Source organism: Agaricus bisporus (assembly GCF_000300575.1).
Source record: "Agaricus bisporus var. bisporus H97 unplaced genomic scaffold AGABI2scaffold_1, whole genome shotgun sequence".
NCBI classification, from domain to species: Eukaryota; Fungi; Basidiomycota; class Agaricomycetes; order Agaricales; family Agaricaceae; genus Agaricus; species Agaricus bisporus.
Window position 1 is genome coordinate 985,599 of NW_006267344.1, and position 24,354 is coordinate 1,009,952.

Consider the following 24,354-nt stretch of genomic DNA (forward strand, 5'->3'; position numbering starts at 1 on the left):
GTGCAACATGATTGCTGAATTGCTCCTCGTCCTCGCGGGCCACGACTCCTCTCTGTTTACAGCGGACGCCACCCTCAATCCTGCGTTCGCTCCTCTCCTTCATCCAGGAGAACAACAGGCGCTTCAGTCCCTCGCGCTCATCGCCTCACGCTACCGCCATATCAAAGCCGCCTCTGACCGCTTGTCCTGGTCATCATCGCGATACATCTGTGCTCTCTGCGCAACCTTGCGCCTCATTTTAAGGGATGAATACGAGTCTCTCGTCGTGGAGACAGAAGCAAAGGTACTAGGTCGTGACCCCATCCTTGTAGCCAACGGTGCCTTCGTTCCTCTCTCGTCCATACGCGCTCTATTCTCGGAATGGGATGCTCCTCTCGCGGCTCTCGTTGACATTGTCGACCAGCTGGAGGCAGAAAAGCAGTGGACACCGGGTCCTCTCATTGATCTACTCCTGTTACGAGCACGCACCGGTGTCCATCGCATCGCAAGTATCATTTCCCGTTTATCTGTCGCCGTCCAGCGTGTCTGGCGATCTCAAATTACAGCCTTTATCGTTCATGGCTCGATATCGTCTACGGACCCGCTTGCATCTCAAAACTACGCTCTTACAGATGGTGTTTTGCCATCATGCATTTCAGCTCAGTCGCGCGACTCTATCCAATATGTTGGTCGTGCTGTTGCCACAGTCAAAGCGGCCAAGTGGCAGAAACAACTTCCTGCAGTACTGGCATCCAAACATACCGAGCTACTGGAATCTGTGCTTCCCGAGGATCAACACGCTTTCGATCGTGTGTTATCACAGATACGCGTCAACGTCAGTGAATGGCTTTGGATGAATGTTCTCACTAGACAGGACGTAGAAGAAGCTGTCGATTCGCTGTAGGCATATTACTCTCTGGTTCTATCGGTTTCTAAAATTGACCTTCAAAGGGGCAACTATTTCCTACTGAGGAACGGAGAGTTTAGCCTAGCTCTTATCCGGGAGATAGAACGACTCAAAGTTTCTCGACTCACGAGGCAATCTGGTCCAGTTTCCGTAATTCGGGAACGAGACTTGAATTTAGCCCTCCTTCGTGCATCCCTCGGCACCACAGCACAACAAGACCCCGCCTTGGCACGTCTGAGATTCTCTCTTCCCTCAGGGCCACTCCGTCCGTTATTTCCTTCGCCTGCAGCTCCAGATATCTCTTCCACACAATTTGTCAGTGCAGACTGGTCGCCATTTCATTCTCACCTTCTTGGAACGCCTCTTCTTCTATCTTACTCTATCTCTTGGCCCTTGGATCTATTTCTTGATGAGACCGATCTCGCGACCTATTCTTCGCTATTTTGCTTTCTCTCTGCTCTGCGGAAAAATCATACCCGAATTCACGCTTGCTGGACGTCATTGTCTAACGCCCAACGTGCTCGCAGGCGATGGACTGGTTTGGGCGAAGGTGGCACGGTAGAAGACCTGGAGGCGAGAAAGAATCTCCTACGGTGTGGCTGGGGAATTGTGCGTGACATGGGATGGTTCTTGGACACGCTCCTCGGCTACATCATGACCGATGTCGTCGATGTCGAGTTCCGCAAACTTAAAGAACAGCTGGGCAAAGGGACTGGGTCGGCTAGTAACATCCAACGGCCACCAGGGGAAGAAGATTATCTCGACTTTACGAGCTTACGAACAATCCACACAGCATATCTAGATCGACTGCAAAATGGCTGCCTATTGAACAACACAGGCTTTACATCCATTCTACAGTCTATTTTAGAGTCTTGCGAGCAGTTTGTGGCACAAGTCGAACGATGGGGTGGCGACGTGCTCCCGGCTCTCCTTTTTGAGGGGAGTTTGAGGAGTGGGAATGAGCGGGTGGGAGCACTAGTTCAGGAGAGGTGGCGATCTGTTTCCCAGTTGAACCAGGTGAAGCCAGGTCTTTCCCTTGCATGTGTAACATATCCATATCCTTATTCCAACAGACTTTACGTCATCACCTTGTATCATTCTATGAACAGCTGACGGACATGACTTCGCAGCAAGGGTTCTCTATCGGGATAGATGGATCAAAGTCGATGATGATGAATGCAAGCATCGCCAATCAATCACTCGTTCAGGGTGGGTTGAAGAATCTGGGTAGTACGGAGGCACAGACACGGAGACACGTCGAGAGGCTACTGCTAAGGCTGGATTTTAACGGGGAGTTTTCGGCACCAAAGTCCACTGTTGGCCATGCGAGTGGCAAAGGGGTTCTTGCGGAGGGTGGAATAGTGTAATATGTAAAGAGTATGTAAAAAGAAGCAAACCTGAGGATAGCACTGCCACCATGTTTTTAAATGGTGGGGCTTAACGAGGGACGCCATCAAATTTGTTTGCGAGCTCTACTTACTTGGCTGGCAACTTGTAAGTCGGTACTGTTTGCAGTTCGGCAACACGGCTCAGCTGTAGTGCGTTAGCCCAAGAGACCGACTTCGCGAGCGTGTAATACTCGAGCAAGTGATAGGAGAGGAAAAATGGCGGGATTGTCGCCAGCTGTGCAGCTTGCTGCCAAGGTGCGTCGGAAGGCGATTATCGATGGCGCGATTGCTAATCAGGAGCCAATTATAGTCATTCAGAATAACTTCTTGTCAACAAAACAATTTCCCTATATCTCGACTCAATCAACACCTCCGTTTCCTCTCCTCCTCTTCTTCTTCCACCATGTCCTCCCGTACGTGTCCTCCCTTCCCCCCCTCTCTCCCTTGCTCCTCGCTCACATCCTTCTCACAGAATATACCACACGCCTCATCGGCGCCCCTAACACGCTCGGTTCGTTCCCGTCTCCATCCCTCCTGTACCCAGCCTAATCTCCGCCCGTGAGACAGAACATCGCGTCTTTATTGAACAGAATGGCTCTGTCGTTTCCTCATTCCACGACATCCCTCTCTTTGCCGACCAGAGCAACGGCATCCTCAACATGATTGTTGAAGTCCCCCGTTGGACCAATGCCAAGCTCGAAATTTCAAAAGAAGAGTCCTTCAACCCCATCAAGCAGGATATCAGGAAAGGTCGTCTGCGCTATGTTAGGAATTGTTTCCCCCACCACGGTTATATCTGGAACTACGGTGCTTTCCCTCAGGCATGTTTTTCAAAGCCCATATCTTGTCTTTCCGAGAGTTGCTCATCGATTTTTCGTCATAGACTTGGGAGGACCCTTCCCAATCTCACGCCGAGACTAAAGCCAAGGGTGATAATGACCCCCTCGACGTTTGCGAAATCGGCGAGCAGGTCGGACAAGTTGGACAGGTCAAGCAGGTCAAGGTTCTCGGTATTATGGCTCTCCTCGACGAGGGAGAGACGGATTGGAAGGTCATTGTAGTTGATGTAACGGACCCCTTGGCTTCTAAACTCAATGACATCGAAGACGTTGAAAGGCATCTTCCTGGTCTAATTCGGGCCACTAACGAGTGGTTCAGGTTAGTACTAACGATAATTTCATCTTCTCGGTTGGCTGTCAAGCTGACATCGTTCCTTGCAGGATCTACAAGATTCCTGATGGCAAACCCGAGAACACTTTCGCTTTTTCTGGTGAAGCGAAAAATAAAAAGTACGCTACTGAAATTATCCACGAGTGTCACGAAGCATGGCGTCGTTTGATCACTGGCGAGACTCCCGCCAAGACACCTAGCTACGACCTTTCCATGTGAGTGGTTTCACTATCTCTAGGCTCCTCAATATCAATGTTTTGCAGTCGCAACATCACCATAGCAAACTCTCCTGGCTTTGTTAGGAGGGACGATCCGTCTTATACGAGCTTGCCTCCTGATTCTAGGAAGCCTCCTGTTCCCATTGACTCTTCGAGTACGTCCTTTTTCGCCATTTCTATGACTCTTGATTGACATGTTCTCCAGTTTCAAAATGGTTCTATATTTCTTCAGCCCAAGTTTAATTAAATTAGTCTTGATGACATTTTGTGATCTAGCATTGAATACATTAAAGAGCGTCCCAGTGACAGATAACGTTGCAGCGTGAGCTACTATGGAACATGCAAATAGAAAAATACGACATCTACTGGTGAGATTTATCGTCCAACTCAGTTTGTAATGGAGGATAGCGACAGTAACGGTCAGCGATTGAGGTCACCGTCCATGTGCCTAAGAGAGGTGGTATCAGTCGTGCCCTTGAATGGGGAATAAAGCGCATACCCTCTAACGCAGAAAATATGGAATATTCGCGAGTCATAACTCGAGAGACTGTATGCGTCTCTAAAACTTTCCCCGGCTTTCCACCTTTCTTGGGACTTAGTTCTGAGCGCTGGTATGTAAACGTGAAAGGAGGTTCTCCAACAAGTGTGAAAATTATTTCAGCCTGGTCACCTGCGAAATGATTCCGCTCAGCGTATTGACACATGAAACACATCACCATGGCTTACCCTCGTGAATGTCTTGTATTATGCGTTTCCCGTGACCAACCTGAGCTGACGGCAAAGGGTGTACGTTGTACCGGAGATCTGTAACAGATGCCTTGCACGTTTTTTGCTGGTGAGCGATGGAAGTGATGGCCAACTCCCCGGGATGGGATTGGAGTAGCGAAAACGGCGATGTCTTGACTTCCTGAGAATGTGCTTTATTATTGGTACGATATCTGAGATTATCGTCAACTCAATCAATGTTAAGGACAGAGAAAAGATTCAATTTACCCAACAGTCCAAGGAGGAATACCTTCGAGCTGAAATTGGACAGTATCGCCTACACAGATATCTTGTCTCCTCTCGAAAGGAATAATAGCAGCCGTCTCGGCGACGTCAATCCAGACTGAACCAAACATTGGGTCCAAAGCTGACTGCACGCAATTTGAAGAATCTGTGATTGATTCAAGAGTCACCAGGTAAGAACCGATGGATTTGAACTGGTATGATGGTAAAGAAAGTTTCCAAATAAAGTCATACACGTCAATCGTCTGAGTCTCGACATGACTCGCGGCAATGTCCTTGACGGAAAGCGTGAGCGTAAACGGAGGAGTTCCTTCGAAGAGAAGGATTCCGTCGCTCGAAACAGGGTCTAAGGGTGTAAAAGCTTCATTTTGGCAGTAAGTCATCCTGTTACGATTTTGAAATCGGACAGAGGGCCGTCGCATAACTTGCTGTTCGAATAAGAGTCGATCAGAACGAGGAATGACGGCAGCTTTGTGTTTGACAAGCGGATATGCAGTATCACCAATCTGCTTGACCTCGTAATACATCCTTCCGTGTGCAGATGTTTGCAACTGGAACCTTGTATGGGGTTGGATGCTATTGAATGTGGGCTGCCCTATCAGTTTTGTTCCACCCATTTCGTTATCTTGGGCGATATTGTACATTATTTGGAAAGGAGGACGACCGGTCAGGTCAAGGTCGACATGACCACTCACGCCTTCGCAAATTGGGGAAAGGATGTATGAACCATTATGAGGGTCGTGAATTGCGACAATTGAGGGTGACAGTTGGGCTGATGGACGAGGAATCCAGTCAACCTCATAGGTGGCAGCATCAGAGATAATGTTTCCTGGGCAAAGACTGTCACCGATTCCAATTAATTCGTAAGTTCCTTTGTCAGCAACTCTGAGGTTGTCGTTCGGTGAATGGAGCGTTGCGCTGAGGGTCCTCTCTTTGTCTCCTTTCAAACGGTATCTCAGACGCCAGGGCTAGAGATATTGAGAATCGGCTGCTGAAAGTCACGAGTTGCTTACCCCATCACCAGACAATCGGAGAGGAAGATTGGCGTGCTCTCCCTCGGTAATAGTGACACGGCGAAGCTTAGTTTTTCCATAAAATTGGGCTGTAGGCTGATGGGATTGTCGTTATCAGATTCCCATAGACTTATATATCCCCCGATACTCACCCAAGTGCGTTTGACGCTGACGACCATACCGGGAACAGATACTAGCCTTTTGCAATAGCTATCTTCGGCACTGACTATAACGCAGCGTCAACTTCATATCTTGGATTATATGCATCTTCCGGCTTACGAAGGTTAATCTCGAATTGACCGCCATTCTTCCGTAATTCCTCGGGAATAGGGATTTGAACACGTTTCTTTGGTGTATCGATGTCGGAAACACGGAAGGTTTCTGGCTCGTTGGGACCAATGATTTGAAACTCGATATTCCATGGACCAGTTCCCTGAAAATTAAGATGTTTAGATCCCGATGCCCACATGTGAGCTCAAAGTCATACCCGAAGATCAACATCAACATCAACAGTGTCTCCAGCACAGCTGCTAATAACCGCCTTCTTTCCAGTTGCTGATTCGGCAAAGTCAGCAGATGCTAACGGATGGACGATTTGGTCAATGCTAGGTCCCCGCAATTCCACCTTCCTATAATTTGCGTCGCTCATAGCTACGAATGCAAATTTGTAATGACCACTTTTCTCAGGCTGTAACGTTAATTCCCCTCTCGAGCTACTAAAGAATTTGGAGCGTTCCTCGGCAGGCGCATTGTCTCGTTGCATTTTGTAATGCACTTGGAAAGGTGGAGTCCCATGCAAAATCAAAGAAGCGGAGACGCCAATATCACCGGAGCTGTAAGATACCAGTCACCAATGAACTTGATTCATGCAAGATAATGCTCACCACTCATGAATGCGTTTCCACTCAATCTGAGCAGAAGGTAAAGGTCTCTCAACGACCGAACATGTATCAGGTGCAAGCACTTCCCCGACACAATGCTATAGTAGCCAATAAGTAGAAGTAATTTTGCACGAAAAGCTTATGTACCTTGCCCTTTATACCAGTTATCGTATATTCACCGGGAGTGCTGGCTCGTAGCGTATACTCGTCTTCGTTATCCTGTATCTTAAGGCGCTTCCCCCAAGGCTTGAGCCTGGGGTCAGCCTTGGATCCATCTGGTGATTCCCGAGGCGGCTGATACTGTAATGATATCTCCCAAGGAGCGTCAAATATATCGGCTGCTTGCATCGCCATTGCAAGCTCAGTTTCAGAACCAATTAAGAGCGGTTTTGGATGCTGTGTGTTGCAGTTCCTGAATGAAATTAAAGGTTGACGCAAGACCAGGAATGATTTTGTAGTCTCAGTTTTGCTCGCTACTCCACCCTCATTTGAAGCTTCCTGACTGCCAACACGCATCACATTGCCCTGTCCATCTACAATTTCTTCTAGAGCATATAGATGCGTCCCAGGTTCATTGAGCGAGATGGACAGTGGTATCTTGATACTCTGTGAGACAAAATTCGGTTTCATTGCAATTTGAGAACCGCCGCTGCTCTCGACAAACGAATCTGAATGATGTGCATCTTCAATCCCCTCCACCAGGTATTGGTCCCTTTTTCCATTAATCGTCTTGAGCCAGCGTAGACTGAGAGGCGGAACGCCATTGACACTAATCATAAGGTCCATGCTGTTGTCCTGTCCTGCACACCGAACGGCGTCATCTCGACCAGCTGCATCCACAAATGTCACAGAAGGACAAGAGACAACAGCCATTGCCGAAGGCTGAACCAGCCGCGCCTCGTTGTGGACTCCATCCCAAACCGCCTCCAATTGTATGACTCCAGGTCGAGAAATTCGCAGATAAACTAGGGACTGTGATTTTTGAAGCTTCGACTGATCCATCATCGGGTCATCATCATCGTCCTCGTCGTATTCGTCTTCGTAATCGGTAGTGGGAGGTGGTGGAGCTGTCGTAGTAAGCCGAAGGTGCTCTTGTCGGGTCTGCTCAAGATGCTTAGCAGTGACATCAATGAAAGCCTTTTCCATAGGTGCATTAAGTGGGCTGATTGAATATTTGAGCCCAGCGACATTGGTATTGTTTAATAGAATTGGAAGAAGGACATAACCTGGCGAATGTGTAAGACAATAAGTGTTGGTGTCGGGATTCAGTTGGGCAGTGCTTATGGGCGACATGCGCACAGTATGTTGTCCAAGCAGGTGCTGATCACGGCCAAGATAAGGATTCTTGATGAGGCCCAGGCTGAAAGGCGCGATAACATCAAGAAAAGAAAACTGCTGAGGCTTAGATACCTCATAGGTGCCTGAAGTCCGATGAATAACGCCTGAAATGGAAGTGGGGAGACCTCTCACCAGATGACCCGACATGAGGCGCACTTGAGCTTTTCGACAACTGCGAACCAACATTCAAACTGATACCACCGAACATGAGTCCATCAATGAACCAAATGAACGAAATGGATAGAGCGATAGTGGTTTTGTTGTAATTGAGGCGGGGAATACGCAAGAGAGAAAGTGCTGTCACGAGAAGAAAATCGACAAGTATCCATTTTCGACAAAGTGCGAGTCGGTTTTCGTTCCAGTTTAATGGCCAAAGGAATTCAAATATTTTAATTCCCTTTCGAACTTTGATCAGCGACAGCATAGGTTATACTAAACAACGACTGGTACCTGACACAATGCCGCAACGCTGAAGTAGTAGAGCCTTTGGGATGGTACATCGAGGTACCTTTCGGGTATTAGAGGCCCAGCCTTGGGGTGCGTCACGGCCTGCGTGGAGGCCTGTGTCGCCATTTTGCGGTGGGTTTGAGCGCCAGAAAGACGCAAGAACATGTTAGAACGCGCTACTCACGTGATAGGGTGTGGCGTGTGAAAGTGGGATGAGATATATATAACTGCGGCGATGCGTCTGATTGCGCCGTTTCCCACTTCAGGTGCACCCAGCAGCTCTTCCATCATATAACCGCACTATCTTTCCCCTTGGAAAAGGCTGTGCATATCGGAACTTTCTGGCTTCACCTGTGGTCTTTGGGAAGACAATCTTCTAGATCAATTCACATCTGTTATCAAGGCTGATAATTACTTCGCTGCTTAACCCTTCAACTGTTGCATCCATATGTCCGGATTCCCCCCTCTTCCGCCTATAAATGATATGGATATGGTATTGGCCGTATTTACACACGAATCCTTGTTAGCCCCGGCGCAAGATGATTTCAGAGAGCCCAGGCGTCTGGTGCACCTCGGCGAACGTGTCTTAGAACAGGCTATCACCTATCACTACTTCATGAAAAAACCAGTCATGCCTGCCGATGAAATCGAGGTATCATCGATCGTACCCTTCTTCCCAGGCCCGCCTGAGAGTCATTCTATAGGAACAACTTCAACACCCTCCCTTTGATTTCCATCGTCTGTTATATGAATATGGGCTCAAAGAGAAGATACGATACGCTCCTGGACAGTTCTTCGATTCGCCAGAGGTATGTGTATGAAAAACTAACACAAACGAAGATTTATCTCTATTAGGAAGCGAAATCATTCTTCAGTAAATATATCGGCGCCGCATTCTTACAAAATGGCATAGGATCGATTCAGGAGTGGGTCTCGCAGACTCTAGATCCTGGATGTATTACACCATCCTTACCCACAGGGAATACCTCACGCGCACCTCAGCCATCAAATTCAAATTTCTCAGCGGCACCTCCCCCTCCGAACATCCCTCCCCCGAGTCAGCCCCCACCTCCATCAGGGTTCTACCAACAAGCGCAATCTCCACCATCAATGACGAACGCTAGAGGTTTCCAGATATTAGCCCAATTTAATATGACCGCTCATCAGAGAGGTTATACTGTGACGTATCCAGCCCGGAGCGAAGGTCCTCATCACACTCCTACTTGGCATGTCCAGTGCTGCCGTGAGTGACTTTTTTTTTTTGGTAGTACATTGTTATTTCTTACCAATCTAATAGTAGATAATCAGGTTAAAGGAGAAGGGAGTGGTCAAAACCAGAAACAGGCCAAGGAATTAGCGGCTCGGCAAGCTTGGATGGCAATGGGTTGGGGTACTCGTAAGCCTCCCTGGTTCATACGTTTGAAATAATGCTGATGTTGCCAAAAGTACCTGAAAGTTGAATGCTCCTGCCAAACCCATTTTTTCCTTAGAAGACGGATACGAAATGTAATCAAAAAGTTCCACGGTGCATTTAATACTTGCTATCCTTTATGTACAATTATAGTCTGGAAAAATACACTTATACGGATGGTATCTACTTATCACGAGCTCAGGTACCAGAATACGAGGTAGGCGGCGATAAGGCCTAGGAAAATCTTCAATTGCGGATCCAAATTTGTAACTCTGGCTCTTGCATTGTTGACACCACCTTGCACATCTTTCGCTACATCTCGTGGGGCTGCTTGGCCACCAAGTGTCTGACCAGCGCCAGAGAACGTCCCTGTGGAGGACGACGCATGCTTCTTCAGCGTATTTTCTAGCCCACTGCAATCTCATTTCAGCTGCCTCGAAAGACAATTGTAATCTACGAGGACTCACTTTCTGTCAGCACCTCTCACTTGATCCACCTTTTTATCTCCCTTTAGAAATATGAAAGTTGGCCTTTGCTCAAGAATCAGCGATGAACGGAAGGTGGAGGTCCGATACTGACATGGCCGAGACTGAGTACATGGACGCAACATCGCGAGCAGCGTCCACGTCACATTTCAAAAAGTTGACGCCAGTGTATTTCTTCGACAATGCCTCAAAGGTAGGCGCAATTGTATGGCAGGGACCACACCTATTCCAGGTCAGCGTTGTGTTGTCTTAATATTAGATTTCTGCTGTAAACCGACCATGTTGCGTGGAAGTCGATAACCTATTCGAAATCATGAGTTACAAACATTAGCAGCGCGGGGTAGCTTACAGAAAGCTTCTCTTTGGACTTGGAAAGGATTTGGTTGAGCTGTGATAGAGAGTTAATATGAGTGATCGACATTTTTCGGCAAATAGATTGAGAGGAAGACAAGTTGTTTGGAGCTGCTCGGCCTGCTCCTCGTTCCTCGACTTAGTCACTTCTTCGTCACGTGCATTCGATAGTGTCATTAAGCTCCAAGCGGCAACTTGTCTGCCTGATTTGATCATGTTGACATCATCGTTCCAAGTAGCTCGATGGGACGCTCAACTCCAAGCATAAATGGCCACTCTTCTCAGACACCTTCCCTCTGCTCTTCCTATCGTTGTTCGCCGCTCAGCCAGAACTTTCGCACAGACGTCACCAAGAATGGCTGAAAACATCGTCACCGCATACTCAGTCGCGGTACCCCATAAGCAGTCTCAAAGCCTGCCTGGACTTGACAAGTATATGACGCGTCAGTATCATCTACACAACGAATCAAAATAGTGACTAACAGTATATGTATGCATATCTTCACTTCTAGCCGGAGTCGAGTATACGAAATTGGAGGTTTGGGATAACGAAGGCAAGCCTGCTCTCGCAGAATACAAAGGCAGCGGAAAGTGAGTAACAGGGTATCAAGTATATCTCAAACTTATACTCTTTTTTTTCAAGACTGCAGAATAAAACTGCCATAATCACTGGCGGAGACAGTGGTATTGGGCGTGCAGCGGCTATCATGTTCGCTCGCGAAGGCTGCTCTGGCATCACCGTCTCCCATCTCCCTGAAGAGTACCAAGATGCTCAAGACGCCAAAAGTCTAATCGAGGAAGCTGGATGCAACGTTAACCTCTTTTCTGGCGACCTTATGGAGGAAGAGAACTGCAAAAAGCTTGTTGACAGTCATTTACAAAAGTTTGGGCAGTTAAACATCTTGGTTAACAACGCATCGAAGCAGATGTACGTACACTCAAAACTTAAGAATCTATCTGTGGATAGATGCTTACTCTTCTTAATAGAATCTGCAAGAGTTTTGATGAAATCAATCTGGCGAATGTTGAGAGTACTTTCCGCTCTAATATCTTGCAAATGTTTGCCGTCACAAAATATGCTTTGCCGCACTTGAAAAGAGGATCTAGTATTATCAATACTACGTCAGTCACGGCTTACAAGGGATCTTTCGGCTTGGGTGTGTTTCTCGGAACGTCAATCGATATGTGACTAACGTCAATTTAGTTGACTATAGTTCTACCAAGGGAGCCATAGTCTCGTTCACACGCTCTTTGTCGGTACAGCTGGCTTCAAAGGGTATACGTGTCAACGCTATTGCCCCAGGTCCCGTAATCACAGCATTGCAGGCGGGATCTAGGCCGTCCGAGAATATGGAGGGTTTCGGTGTCGGCATGCCCCTACATGGCCGGGCTGGACAGCCGGCAGAATTAGGACCTGCTTATGTCTTCCTTGCCTCTAGTGATTCCAATATCATGACGGGGCAAGTCCTGCACATCAACAGTAAGTCGAGGTCCACCGCTTTACTCCGCAGATTCACACTCATCACGCTAACAGGTGGCCAACATGTTGGGGGATCATGAAGGTTCAGAATTGGCAATCCACAACACTTATAGGCAAAGTTATACATGTAGTTTCCGTAGTGAAATAGTAGAACCAAGTTCCTTTACAACATATTTGGCGAATACTAGAGGCCTGTTGAAGTCGCGTTCAGGTGCTCGTAAAAACAAATTTTCTTCCTGATGATAGGGCATATCGCTAATCTCAACCTCTCTCCATCCTGTACGACGTTTCGGCCTCCGGCTTCGAGCCAAGTCCAAAAAGCGGATCTGCCATTAGCAGCGGCATAAGGACCAGACTTGAAACATCTAGCTAACTGATCACGGCGAAGACACCACTTGAGCTGGCGAACAACTGGCAGGAGTGACCTAGAAATCTTGATTGAAGAAGATTCAACATCCGGCAAGACCATCATTGCGTGAAGTGACTTGAAAGCAGTAGCGGGCGAAGGGAGACGCTTGTTCAGTTGCACAGAAAGAATATGGCTGAGATGCTGCTTCACAACAGAGCGGCCTCTTTCGTATTGTATAGTTGACTATGATGGAATGCTTGTCAATGATGTGAGAGCATGTGGAACTAAATTTCGCACATCGCGAGAATAAAAGTAGCTGCCCATCCTCCAACGGGTCTCGATGTTGAGCCCTCGTAGCACTCCTCGGTGGACTAAATCACCAATGGAAGGTCGCAGACCGTGTCCCTCTGCGCTTGTGCCGAATAACGAATGATTCACACGAGACGGATAGATAATGCGCAGGCGTTGCAGATGGAGGACTGGGTCAACAGTTAAGGAACTTAAGGAAGGGATCGCTTCCGCTAGACAAGCCAAATCTGGCAAGTCGAGATACAAGCCTAAGGGGTGATATATCAGCAAAATTGGATCCCAATGGGAAGGGAAAGCAAAGGATACATATGCTGAGCAGAATCTCGGGAGGGATTTCAAGTAGGGTGCGGGGAGGGGACATGGTTTTGTTGTGAGAGGCTTGACGGTCCGAGTCGAAGAGGGGTGCAGAAGCACACTCCGCTGCGGTTCGCAAAGCGTTTTGTAGTAACCACTATCTCCTCCTGGCCAGCTTGGCTTCATGTAGCAACAGACACGTGAGCGTCTTTAATTAGCGTGCCACATGCTTAATGGTATCATTGCAGTTACAGTGTGTAAGACAAATGTACATCAAGGAACCAACAGACTATAACCTATCCTCTCAAGAACGGGAACTGTATAGAGTACGATGTAATGAAAACGACGACAACATAAAAGCTTCAGAAGAATAACGCTACAGAAGACGTGAAGAGAAAGAATAAAAGTCGAACATCCAAAATGCACCAATAAGCGAAATCCGATCCAAAGACTGACCTTCTGTGCCAAAATAGCTGTGGGCATTTATCTGTCCGATGTAGCCGTTTCCACATCTATCCTGATCCCTGCCGACCCACTTTCAATGCTGGCACTCTCAAGGCCTCTGATTCCCATCATTTCGAGCGAGTTATAAGCAGGTGCGGGACTTCCGCCTTGACTTTCATTGTCTGCAATTGGCTCACCATCGTCACCACCGATAGCCGTGTTCAGGTTGCCAAGATGTAAGTTGAGTCCTAGGCGGATGTCCTCCAGTTCCAATCCACCTTGCTCAACGTCAACTTCGATATCTGGAGGGATACTACCGAGCGTTGTGAGCACGATATTCGTGCTCATTGTACTGGCGGCTCCTCTGTTACGGTATCTACTGGTTGCACTCTTGTTGCGCGGGTTCGGGGGTGTAAACGGAGAATCTTGTTGCGAGACTGATTTTGTAGTAAAAGCTGCCATTCCTGTGCCTTCTGAATGTGCAACGGTTTCCGATCCGCGTTCTCTCAAATCAAGTATCTGGGCGACATTAACTGTCTAATCGAAGATCACGTAGTAAATCCACACTCACAAGGCGACAGGCCAAGACAGGACCCAACATAACACTGAGTGGTATGTTGATGGCCGATATCACTTGTCGAGGTCTGAGGTTGAAGGTATGACTGAGGCGGGTTCAGAGAGGTACAGGATACTTACTGCAGGTAAAAGACCCCGTTGATCTAGTTCAAGCATAATTAGGATCAGTCACCCCATTTTAAATTGACACTGACCAGATTGGCAATGGAAATCATAATATAGTAGAAGACGCCTAGGTTCTTGATCAGTAAAGCCAGGGACAAAGAAGAGAGAAGAGACCATATAGATTGAAAAAACGGACCTTCTCTGAGAAAAGTTTGAATCAAGCGGCTGTTTGGTCCGCCATTGCGCCTCTTGATAGTGAAAGCCTTCCAAATTGTCATAAAAGTGATAACCGTGTCGAAGAGGAGCGGTGCAATCTAAAGGATACATATACATCCGTGTATGCGCTCAGTAGTATCCCATACTCACAAAAAAACCTCAAAGTAAAGTCAAGCACTGCTAAAACAAAAAAGGTTTGGATAACTACCGAGTAAATGCGCTGAATGTGGCTTGGACATAGGGAAACAAGGACCTTTGTCCTAATAAGAGAGTCAGACGGTACAACGCACGCTAAATCGACTCTGAACGCACGAAGGGTGGGCGAAAGAATGGAAGGACTAGAGATAATTAATGGCTTGCCCTCTGGGAAGGAAGTAGCACTCACGCAACATCTGAGTAGTGTCGACGTAGAGCTGATACGCGACAACGCCGGAAAGTGCAGTTAAGAGAAACCAAAGGACATAGATATTGCGACTGAAAAAGGCATAGGTGCGAATGAGAAGAACAGCTGTGTGGAAAGATGAGCGTAAAGATCGTGGGGCGGGTAAGCTTCGCATACATTCAGACCCCACTTGATTCCACATGGCTAGAGCCACTGGAATCTGCGAGACGTGTTAGCATGTATGCGGAGATGTGGAGTGATAAGAGCAGACCTTGTAAATTCTTTCGCAAGTCGCTCTGGGGTGATCAACAACGAAGCAGTACAAAAGGTACGGCACAACGGTAATGACCCAATATCTGTCGAACCAGCATAAGCGAAAGCATGTTGCAAAGAACGTCGTATAAACTCACCGGCAAAAGAGGTAAGCCATTTTGACGGGAGTCCAGTGCGTCCTCCATATCTAAATTGTGGCAATGATAAACAGGGATATATGGTTGGTCGATGAGAAACGCACAAAGCGATATTCTCTGGGCAAACTAATAATCCAATCCCAGAGAACCACGGCGTCTGGAGGTATATGGGCGTGTCGGTGAGAGAAGTCTGGAAGTAATCGTCAAAATATTCTTACACATAGCTGAGAAAATGAAAAGAGTCAGTAACCACCAGAGATGGACGAGCAACGGCGTGAATATAATTCGGAGATTTACTCACCGCAGAAATAGACCTGGGTGACATAGATAAAGTGGTCTGCAGTTGCGCCGACTGCAGCGTCCATTGTGGACGATGGCAGGATGGGAAAAAAAGTGGGCGGGATGGAAAACAAGAAAGAGAAGGAAAGGGTTGTTATTGAAGCTGAAGAAGCGGGTAACGTCAACTAGGTGGCCGATACAAACAGACAATTCTCCTCCTCTGAAAGAAGCAAGCCTCCTTCCATATCGGGTAAACTGCCCTTTTCGATGCTAGATTCCCGCTCATCCGCTCCAGCCAGAGCCCGGCTCTTCCCCGCGTGTCCGCATGTGCACGGTCTCCTCAACGCTCGAGCCTCGTTCCCGTCGCAACTTCCTTCCCTCTTGCTTCTCCCCTCCTTTCCCGATAATCTAGTATCCGATCTCACACCTACTTACGGCTATCTAGTCTATTAGCTCACTTGCGTGACAGAGCATATTTTGATTCCTCCTGGCGGACTATCACCTCCGAATGGGTCCAGTAAGGTGATAGCAGCCTCTGCTTTCTATCAGTCTTCTGCAATCAACAGCTTCCCTGTAATCGGGACACCAATGGCTTATTCCAGCGGCGGATTGACCAGAAGGCACAGCCAAATAAAGAAACCTTCCCATGATTTCTTCAACAACCTTTCAACGGTTTTTACCCGTGTGAATGACCCCAATCGTTTCGGTTTTGAGTTGGTAATGAGGAGGAGCGGAAGCAACCATGATTGATGCTTATGTAAGCCCGAGACTTCCCTCAAATGTTTAGCGACTCGGAGTGCCCATTCGGTGCACTCGGAACTGAGTTCTGACTATCATCACGCCTCTGGCCCAGCCTCTGGCATTTTAGATGTCATCCAATATCCAGACCCTCCGGTTTAGAGGTCCCGCCAAAAAGGAATCAAAAGCGCCTTTGGAAACGAGGCATACCGGTATTCTACAGGATCAATTGCGCAGGTGAATATCCCTTGACCAGCTTAGAAACGCACTACTGAATTACATCCAGGGCTCAGCGTAGACCATGGGTTCCAAGTTTTTCCGTTGCGTTTCGAATTATGCTCCTAGTTCGGGTATCTAGCGCTATGTTTTCAAATATCGACGACTGTGACGAAGGTGATGTCGCTTCGTCATCAAGGCATATTTTTGTCCTGACCACAGTCTAGTCTATAATTTTTGGGAACCCCTCCATTTATTTGCCCGTGGATACGGCTTTCAGACCTGGGAAGTCGCTCCTCAATATGCCCTTCGAAGTTGGGCCTACATACTCCTTCATAGCTTTCCTGTCAAGCTGGCGAAACTTTTACTAGGAAATGATAAGGTGTGTCAATTCCGGTACCTCGAATCAATATAAAGGAATTGAAGAACTCGTTTTAAGCGACCCGCCTTTTTTGCGGTCCGCTGTTCTCTCGCAATAGTGTCCACAGTTGCTGAATGCACGTTCTATCGTGCTGTCGTCTCGAAGGTGAATGATCGGGTTGGTCGTTATCTTTTCTTCATGATGCTCTTCAACGTCGGAATGTGGAATGCATCTACAGGTAAAGTTCAGTATTAAATTGGCGAGCACAGCTGACTGTACTCCCCAGCTTTATTACCTTCGTCATTTGCTATGTACACGACGGCCATGGCCATGGCGTATGCTCTTGAGCCAGCCTCTGTCAACAATCATCGACGAACTCTGGCCGCAACTCTCTATTTCGCTCTTGGTGCGATTGTTGGATGGCCATTTGCTTTGGCAATTTCAATTCCGTTTGTTTTAGAAGAGCTTTTCATATTCGGAGGTGATCAAGTAGCCTCTGAAGTGAAGGCCAAGTGGTTCATGCAGCGATGCCGGGGTTTCTTGTCTGCATTTTTGGCTGCCAGCCTTATATTTGTAAGCCATATCATTACTACTCAATATGAAAACTAACCATCTCTATAGGTTCCTGTGATCATCATCGATTCTTGGGTGTACGGAAAGTTTACGATGGTGCCATGGAACATAATCAAGTACAACATTTTTGGCGGCGTTCAACGAGGACCTGATCTTTATGGGACGTCACCTTGGCACTACTATATTGGCAACCTACTGGTTAATTTTAATTATATGCTGCCCCTGGCTCTCCTCTCATGGCCTGCGTTGGCTGTCACATACGTTATCGATCGCAAGCGTCTAGGATTTTTTACTCCAAAGAATGACCAAAGCTCGCCCTTCACTCTCCTTGCGCTTCGCCTTATGCCTTTCTACTTGTGGTTGGCTATTCTGACCGCTCAAGCTCACAAAGAAGAACGTTTTATGTTTCCGGCTTACCCTCTATTATGCTTTAATGCGGCTGTGACCCTGTACCTATCGCGTGGATGGATGGAAGTAGCATTTATCAAGGTCACGAAGTCTCCTTATCAAGTAAGCGATCTAATTCTCCGGAGTTTCTTACTCATTCATCTTTCCGACGAAAATGTAGGCAGCACAAACTCTTCTGTTCCGTAACTTCACGCTCTCTATCGTCGTTGGAACCTCTTTTCTCTCATTATGTCGTATCCTTGCCATGTGGGAGTACTATCATGCCCCTATGACCGTTGTTTCTGTGTTTGAAGACACTGAATTACCGCAGCTACTGAACGACACCGGCCTTCTTCCCAGGTTTCCTCGAGGTACACCTGAGGAAGAGATTCCCGCTATCGACCTGACTCCTGTAAAATACTTCGACCTGACACTATGCCTCGGGAAGGAATGGCATCGTTTCCCAAGTCATTTTCTTGTGCCCACTGGTATCCGCGTAAATTTCATCAAAAGCGATTTTGACGGTCAATTGCCTCGACATTTTGAAGAGGCTAACTTTTCCGCTGGCGCGTCATGGTGGCCCAGGCCAGCGACAAGATATGTTCCAAATGATGTGAATGATTTAAACAAAGAAGTTCTGTCCCGTTATGTGTGTCGTTTTGTGTTTACATGCTCCCCTTTATAATTTGTTGACTTGCTTCCAGGTACCGTTGGAGAGCTGTGACTACCTGATCGACCTCGACTACCCGTTACATCCCGTTGAGTCTATTCTAGAGCCTCGATATGTATCCCAGAATGCAACATGGGAACGTACGTTGTGTAGGCCATTCTTGGATGCCAGATACTCGTCGCTTTTGACTCGCGTACTCTGGTTGCCCGGAGAATTGTGGCAAGCTGAAAACGAGTTCGGTGACTATTGCCTGCTGAAGAATAAGGCTCTAGTCCAGGCCAAGCAGGACAAAGTGAAATTACTACTTATCGAGGGTAGTATAAAGCCATAGCCTGTTTGCCCCTTTAGAAGTCAGTACATAAGGATAAGAACTATATTTATATAGCCACACTTGCGTCTTTCCTTCACTCAGTCACCATTCAGATTTTCCGAGTTGTATCGCTGGACTGATATACTCCAGAGTGTTATCTTGCTGACAATATATCTACGGTGAACATGACAACGAGAACGAGGCAATCCACTCTTCGTCCGCCTCCATCGTCACCCTCTCTCGCCGCTCTCCTTGAAGTAGAACCCCCATCACCTATCCTATCGCCTTCCGACCGACCTCCCTCTCGTACTTCTGGCGAGATACCTATATTACTATTTGGAAGTTCTCGTGCCACAGCGGCACCCCCGGATGAGCAAGATCAAAGTCTGTTCTCTACTCCCACTTCCAGCCCGCGGACATGTAGATTCTCCTCAAAGCCGATTTTGCGAGTGGCTGGCTTCGAATCTGGCGGGTGTCCCCCTTTATCTACGGGTATTTGCTTGGAGCGCGTGGTGGAAACGGATCTCGCCTTTGATATTTTTGGGCGCTGCAAACTGAAGAGTGAGAAGGAGCGCCGACTTTCACTATGCTGGTCGTCTAGCCTTTCTACAGGAGACTTTATCAGAGATGGCATTGACGCCCCCAAACAGCCCCCAAACATGTCTGAACATGATATTGAACTCTACAACGATTCTTGGTTAGATGCACACAATTGCAACAACTTTTCTAAGCCCCCCGGCATCGAAATTTATCCAGAAAATAGTGGAGAAGAACATCCCTCTTCATGGTTGCAGCACGGTCCTCATTCTGACACCATTGGAACTTTATACATCCAAGATTCCAGATTCGCTGATGCACCTTTGGAAGATTGCAGTCTCGTCATGTACGCTTCGTCACCCGCTTCAAGCTCCAATCTAAATCACCACAAACGAAGTTACTCTGTACCCGCCACTCGAGGTATAGACTCTATTTTTCAACAATGGTTCACATTGCTCACATACGGGTTATAGGCTATCCCATTTCCGGCTTTGGCTCTGGCGAGGTTACCCTAATTGATTCTTGCGTGGGAGAAGCCTCCAGCGCTCATGATACTGCCGCTCTGGGTTCGATTCCGTCCCTCTCAACAAGGCCTGCGATACATACTGCTTGTCCCTCTCCTACCCTGAGGAGGGAGCTTCACGATCTGGTCCCATGGGATCCATCGTTGTCAGGGTCTCAGCTCCAAATGATTCCGGGAGATCGAGATACAGGAAGAATCTTAACAGGTTCAACTAATGATGGTTTTCCCGAAACTCACGCTTCATCGATGGACGAGAGCTTTTATTCATCATTATCTTCGTACATACCGCGCCATCTGGAATTTCCTTTCTTTCAATCTCCCCAGACTCGCTCAGCAAATACCAAAACCACGTTCCAAAGCCCTCTGCACTGCAACTATCAATGGTTACAAAACATCACCATTGGTCTTGTGATAGACCAAGAAGGTTTTCGCAGTATTGAGCCTACCTTCGAAAAAGTCGGGGTCAGAAGAGTGTGCCTGGAATCTGGGAACAAGGACCTAGATGTTGCTATGTTCGTACCCACGATGAAGCAGGCTTATCGTTTTCACTATGCTCCATTTGAAGGTTTGCCGATTCTCAGGCGACTGATCATCAACGGTGATGAAAGTCATGACTTTCTTTCTCGTCAAGCTTACCTAGGTCTCAAATCGAGTGGAATGTATATTGTTCATGGAACAGAGGTCGCCTCATCTGCTGCTGGGGCATTAGGATCATCTGTGGACGATGCCCTCGAGATAGCTAATGCAGGTGGTCGAACTCAGGAGCAGTCCAAGCTCTACTGGTGGTTTGAGTACTCTATCGAAGATCGTAAGGCAGATCAGCCAGGCAGAAGTTTGGACGGAGAGAGGGTTTTGATTCCATTAATGTTCACTTGCTCTCCTGGATTGGTACACCCAAGCCAAGGAAAGAAGATCAAGCTCATACACATAGTCAGGAAATCTGTTACACCGAAGCTCGTGGCGGAGAGGCAACCATCCTACCGTCGCTCTGAGACAAGAATAGCCGCACTCCCTGCACCGAGAGCCCCTTTTCCCTCAAAAACGAGCGTAGGAAATCGACCTGCTCAACAGCACTCCGCTAAAAGTCAAGCTTGGAATTCACACAGAAGATCTCATTCCAACCCTCGTGAGCATAAGCTACCCGACGTGCGGGCGAAGATCTCTCTAGACAGTCTCAATGGCGACCCTTCTAACAGTACAGGGGTTGACTCAGACTTGAAATCAACACATCGACGTAGAGCTTCATCTGCAGAAGTACATACTGGACCTCGATTTATCATACCTCCTTCTCGCCTTCGACAGCTACTTGAAGAAGACAGAGATGACCAGGACGCACAGGGCGGTGCATCCTTTAACAAGCCAGTATCTAGTCGTCCGTCAGATTTCTTTCCCCTCAAGCCCAGCCCGAAATTTGTAGTTCACCAGTAGATATATGCCATTCGGAAAAATATATGTGTATAATTGATCAGATCAGAAGATGGAAAACAGGAACATTGAGTCGTAGAAAGATTTAAGGGTATATCAATGTTATAAAAATATATCCGTAGAGCCTGCGTAGAGCGAAAGTGAGGATAACACATTGGAAATACAGGTTGCGAATCCAACTCTAGTAGTGAAAGAGAATGTAAATAGAATAATTCGATGGGCTGGGATTGAAGATCCATGAACTGTGACAAATTCTTCATATTCTAAGAATTGCTGAACGACGAGGGTTGGAGCGGAATGGAAACAGAGGGGGAACAACAACATTCCGAGATGATGAGACAGATGGGCAGATCATTGCGCAAATTCATAACCTCGATCCATTCCAGAAACGAGGAATGACCAAAATTCCAGGGGATAATATGTCAGAATAACTTCAGTTCAATAGGTGAGTAGGGGTTTCGAGGTGGCAGATATTTGCGGGTATACAAGTACAACGATGATAAATACGCAGGCGTCTAGGAAGTTTGTAGGCGTTCAGAATCTTGTTCAAGGTCAGAGGTCCGATTCCCAGAGTCTGGACCGGGGTTTGTCGTCAACACAGTAGAATTGCCAAGTATAAAAGCAGAGTTATTCTGCGCGCGATCACACTTTTGAGCAAGTCTTAACGTAGCATCAACGGCTCGCTTCATAAGTGGACGCGCCGGAGAGGTTGAGGGTGTATGGTCAAGCAGTTCTAATATATGCGTTTCAATAAGATAAAGGACTTGTGAGAATTGGATTCACCTCGGTAAAGTAAAACATATCTCATAATCCTTTGGGTAGGTAGAATGGCTAGGTCTCGTACAGACGGCATTTTGACATGGCTGGACCGCCGCTGCCTCTCGCGTCCGTTCGAGGAGGATGCAAGTGGAGGTGTGGCTTTTTTCTCCTTCTTCTTTGCCGTAGAAACACTCGTGCTCAAATCCGAAAGGGAACTCATACTCCTCCGCCAGGAGCTCACCTTCTTGAGAGCTCCTGGAAATGCATCGTCATCCTTATGTATTTCTTCACTCGACCCTTCGCCCGACTTCGGTTTAATGGCTTTACTAAGCCGTCTACCACGCATCGAATCTTTTAATTCAAGTTTTTGTGCTTCGTATCCGCCGTCTTTGAACCACATTCCAACAGACCCACACCACCTAACAAATGCACCTTCTATAGCCTCTTCAGCACCTAGGAAGGCGGCAGCGACTCCCCAAGCACTTGGATTTCCCCGCATCTGACCCAGATACAACACGCTAACTCGAGTCAGTTCTTCAGCGTACTTCAACATCAGGGGAGGTGGAACAGTTTCTGTGTTTGAAGCCAAAAGCGTTTGCAACGAAAGCAAGTAATGCCTCTCTGTTCGCACAAGCTCACGGCAGGTAAAAAGCACTCTTTGGGCTGTCTGCCAGTGTTGCGATGGTCGCGATCTTGGGATAGGTGCTGAATGGCGGTGTTCATGCGGAAGTGGGAGGGACGGAAGAGAGGAACTGTAAGAAAGGTCCACTGGGGATTGTAAATGATGTGTATTGTGGTCCAGCTGAGGAGTCTCCTCCTGCAATCCAAAAAGTATCAAGTCCGCATCCCAAACTCTATCAACGCCATCTTCACTGCCAGTCAAATCACGCTTTAAGCGAATTTCTTCTAATACTTCAATGAGTGTCTCGTCGGTTGCCTCTTCGTCCGTCATGGCCATTGCGAACGTCCACCGTCGTCTCGGGGACTGGCGTTCCTGTTCATGAAAAGAGAGAGAATGGGAATGAGGGCTATGGACGGAATGTGTACGCGAAGGAGGGTAGCTCTGGCTGTAATCGGTATGATGAGCGGGTGTCGTTGTCTCGGATTGAGAAAACAAGTCGGCTTCCGAATCATTTGCTTCCAATGTAAATTTGGGTTTGGAACGAGGATACTTGGGATCGAAAACCATTGGCATCGACAAATCAACGTTCTCAGAGATCGTGATACTGGACGGCCTTGATACTTTCCTGGTTGAATGCGGCCGAGCTTTGTGGGCTTTTCCCACTTCATTTGGTTTTGAATGATTTGATTTCGAATGCTTAAATAATGTGTGAATTGAGTCGCAAAAACAAATATACTGTCCCAAAGATACCTACCGAAAGGGGCAGTTTCGTAAATGCTTCATCTTTCCCGTTATGTTCCACCGTTGTGCGCCACCATGACCACCTCCTTAGAGACCCAGACGAGGTAGGGGCGTTTGCTGTACCTGACGATTTTGAATCAACAATCATGACCTGACTGCTACTTCCATCTAAGGACGGCCTTGGAGACCGCCTACTGAGCTTTCTCATCAAATTTGAGCCTTTCATTGTTATAGAAGTTGACAGGCTACGTCCATAATCGCTGTGTGAACGGACGGGTACGCCTAGGGTGAAAGGGGACGATATTTGGGATATGGCGGCGACAGGAGCAGTAGGATTACCGGTGGCCGCCGCCGCTGCCGCAGCGCCTGATGACGAGGGCACTATCTGTGTCAGTGGTGCAGGCGAATTCCATCGACATCCCATCAATTTACCACCATGAGATGGTGGCTGAACAGATGTTTCATAATCTGGTGGATAGGTATCCTGTCGAAAAAGAGGTATATGTGTAAGAGACTGTGGTCGTAATGGGAAAAGTGACGGAGGTTGTACGTCATGTGAGAAGTGGTCGAAGTCAATATCAAGGTCGTGATCCTCAACGAATGACAAGGGCGGGGGATTCGGAGGGTTGCGCGTTATGCTCGGTTTGCGTAATTTTTTGCTGCGTCGATGAGGGATTTCAGGCAAGAGAGTCATCATGGTGGAGGAGTCGGGAGGAGGGGGGAAGAGGAGGAAAGAGGGGAAAGAATGGCGATTTTGTACGGGAAAGGGTATACTGGAGGTTAATTGGTGTGCGGGAGAGTCTTTCTTGCCGCCCGAGGGAAATGAGTTAAGCGGCAGGTGGTAGTTGGAATGAAAATGCATATGAGAGAGATGGCTTTCGTGGGTGCCAGGAACCATCTTCTGATAGGCCTTGGGGCTAGTATGATACGCGGACGACGACGTTTCGGAAATGGCTTTCGAGGACGGCGTAATTCTGCCTTGTTGACTGGCAATATTTGACTTGTGGCTCATGTATTTTCCAACGGCCTTTGGGTTCGCTGCTGTGGAGGAG

General features: G+C 47.6%; 8 protein-coding genes across 8 annotated transcripts; 3 read left to right on the forward strand and 5 right to left on the reverse strand.

The window, feature by feature from the left end:
* Window positions 1–7: 7 nt before the first annotated feature.
* On the forward strand, window positions 8–2,253 carry AGABI2DRAFT_196883 (hypothetical protein; the record flags this gene model as incomplete). Its single annotated transcript, XM_006454049.1, has 3 exons — window positions 8–879; window positions 931–1,903; window positions 1,960–2,253. 3 exons carry the CDS (start codon window positions 8–10, stop codon window positions 2,251–2,253), a joined length of 2,139 nt encoding a protein of 712 aa, XP_006454112.1.
* Window positions 2,254–2,351: 98 nt separating this feature from the next.
* On the reverse strand, window positions 2,352–2,675 carry AGABI2DRAFT_132833 (hypothetical protein). The gene is made up of 2 exons (XM_006454050.1): window positions 2,585–2,675; window positions 2,352–2,529 (listed from the first exon to the last, which is right to left on the reverse strand). The coding sequence occupies exons 1-2, from the start codon at window positions 2,586–2,588 to the stop codon at window positions 2,363–2,365; spliced, it is 171 nt and encodes a 56-aa protein (XP_006454113.1). The 5' UTR covers window positions 2,589–2,675; the 3' UTR covers window positions 2,352–2,362.
* Window positions 2,676–3,700: 1,025 nt separating this feature from the next.
* AGABI2DRAFT_196887 (hypothetical protein) lies at window positions 3,701–8,480 on the reverse strand. Its single transcript, XM_006454051.1, has 13 exons — window positions 8,353–8,480; window positions 8,076–8,299; window positions 6,712–8,029; window positions 6,568–6,662; window positions 6,171–6,516; window positions 5,963–6,116; window positions 5,836–5,909; window positions 5,684–5,779; window positions 4,656–5,638; window positions 4,389–4,600; window positions 4,162–4,332; window positions 3,871–4,110; window positions 3,701–3,817 (listed from the first exon to the last, which is right to left on the reverse strand). Exons 1-12 carry the CDS (start codon window positions 8,473–8,475, stop codon window positions 4,025–4,027), a joined length of 3,882 nt encoding a protein of 1,293 aa, XP_006454114.1. The 5' UTR covers window positions 8,476–8,480; the 3' UTR covers window positions 3,701–3,817; window positions 3,871–4,024.
* A 134-nt stretch (window positions 8,481–8,614) lies between these two features.
* Window positions 8,615–10,687, reverse strand: AGABI2DRAFT_189422 (hypothetical protein). The gene is made up of 9 exons (XM_006454052.1): window positions 10,595–10,687; window positions 10,524–10,546; window positions 10,340–10,468; window positions 10,228–10,290; window positions 9,796–10,173; window positions 9,647–9,745; window positions 9,205–9,592; window positions 9,054–9,158; window positions 8,615–9,001 (listed from the first exon to the last, which is right to left on the reverse strand). Exons 1-5 carry the CDS (start codon window positions 10,664–10,666, stop codon window positions 9,951–9,953), a joined length of 510 nt encoding a protein of 169 aa, XP_006454115.1. The 5' UTR covers window positions 10,667–10,687; the 3' UTR covers window positions 8,615–9,001; window positions 9,054–9,158; window positions 9,205–9,592; window positions 9,647–9,745; window positions 9,796–9,950.
* Window positions 10,688–10,871: 184 nt separating this feature from the next.
* AGABI2DRAFT_189423 (hypothetical protein) lies at window positions 10,872–13,175 on the forward strand. Its single transcript, XM_006454053.1, has 8 exons — window positions 10,872–11,039; window positions 11,109–11,187; window positions 11,240–11,524; window positions 11,584–11,753; window positions 11,801–12,076; window positions 12,131–12,668; window positions 12,723–12,982; window positions 13,041–13,175. Exons 1-6 carry the CDS (start codon window positions 10,952–10,954, stop codon window positions 12,154–12,156), a joined length of 924 nt encoding a protein of 307 aa, XP_006454116.1. The 5' UTR covers window positions 10,872–10,951; the 3' UTR covers window positions 12,157–12,668; window positions 12,723–12,982; window positions 13,041–13,175.
* A 59-nt stretch (window positions 13,176–13,234) lies between these two features.
* AGABI2DRAFT_189424 (hypothetical protein) lies at window positions 13,235–15,590 on the reverse strand. Its single transcript, XM_006454054.1, has 15 exons — window positions 15,463–15,590; window positions 15,380–15,385; window positions 15,266–15,318; window positions 15,162–15,211; window positions 15,023–15,107; window positions 14,929–14,971; window positions 14,755–14,877; window positions 14,682–14,707; window positions 14,578–14,629; window positions 14,520–14,527; window positions 14,350–14,467; window positions 14,243–14,280; window positions 14,169–14,191; window positions 14,044–14,116; window positions 13,235–13,991 (listed from the first exon to the last, which is right to left on the reverse strand). Exons 1-15 carry the CDS (start codon window positions 15,524–15,526, stop codon window positions 13,512–13,514), a joined length of 1,242 nt encoding a protein of 413 aa, XP_006454117.1. The 5' UTR covers window positions 15,527–15,590; the 3' UTR covers window positions 13,235–13,511.
* Window positions 15,591–16,263: 673 nt separating this feature from the next.
* AGABI2DRAFT_213830 (hypothetical protein) lies at window positions 16,264–18,793 on the forward strand. Its single transcript, XM_006454055.1, has 8 exons — window positions 16,264–16,415; window positions 16,465–16,571; window positions 16,622–16,776; window positions 16,834–16,993; window positions 17,042–17,328; window positions 17,377–17,838; window positions 17,897–18,364; window positions 18,420–18,793. Exons 1-8 carry the CDS (start codon window positions 16,309–16,311, stop codon window positions 18,714–18,716), a joined length of 2,043 nt encoding a protein of 680 aa, XP_006454118.1. The 5' UTR covers window positions 16,264–16,308; the 3' UTR covers window positions 18,717–18,793.
* Window positions 18,794–21,550: 2,757 nt separating this feature from the next.
* AGABI2DRAFT_196900 (hypothetical protein) lies at window positions 21,551–23,714 on the reverse strand. Its single transcript, XM_006454056.1, has 4 exons — window positions 23,316–23,714; window positions 22,267–23,257; window positions 21,964–22,194; window positions 21,551–21,913 (listed from the first exon to the last, which is right to left on the reverse strand). Exons 1-4 carry the CDS (start codon window positions 23,526–23,528, stop codon window positions 21,696–21,698), a joined length of 1,653 nt encoding a protein of 550 aa, XP_006454119.1. The 5' UTR covers window positions 23,529–23,714; the 3' UTR covers window positions 21,551–21,695.
* Window positions 23,715–24,354: the final 640 nt, after the last annotated feature.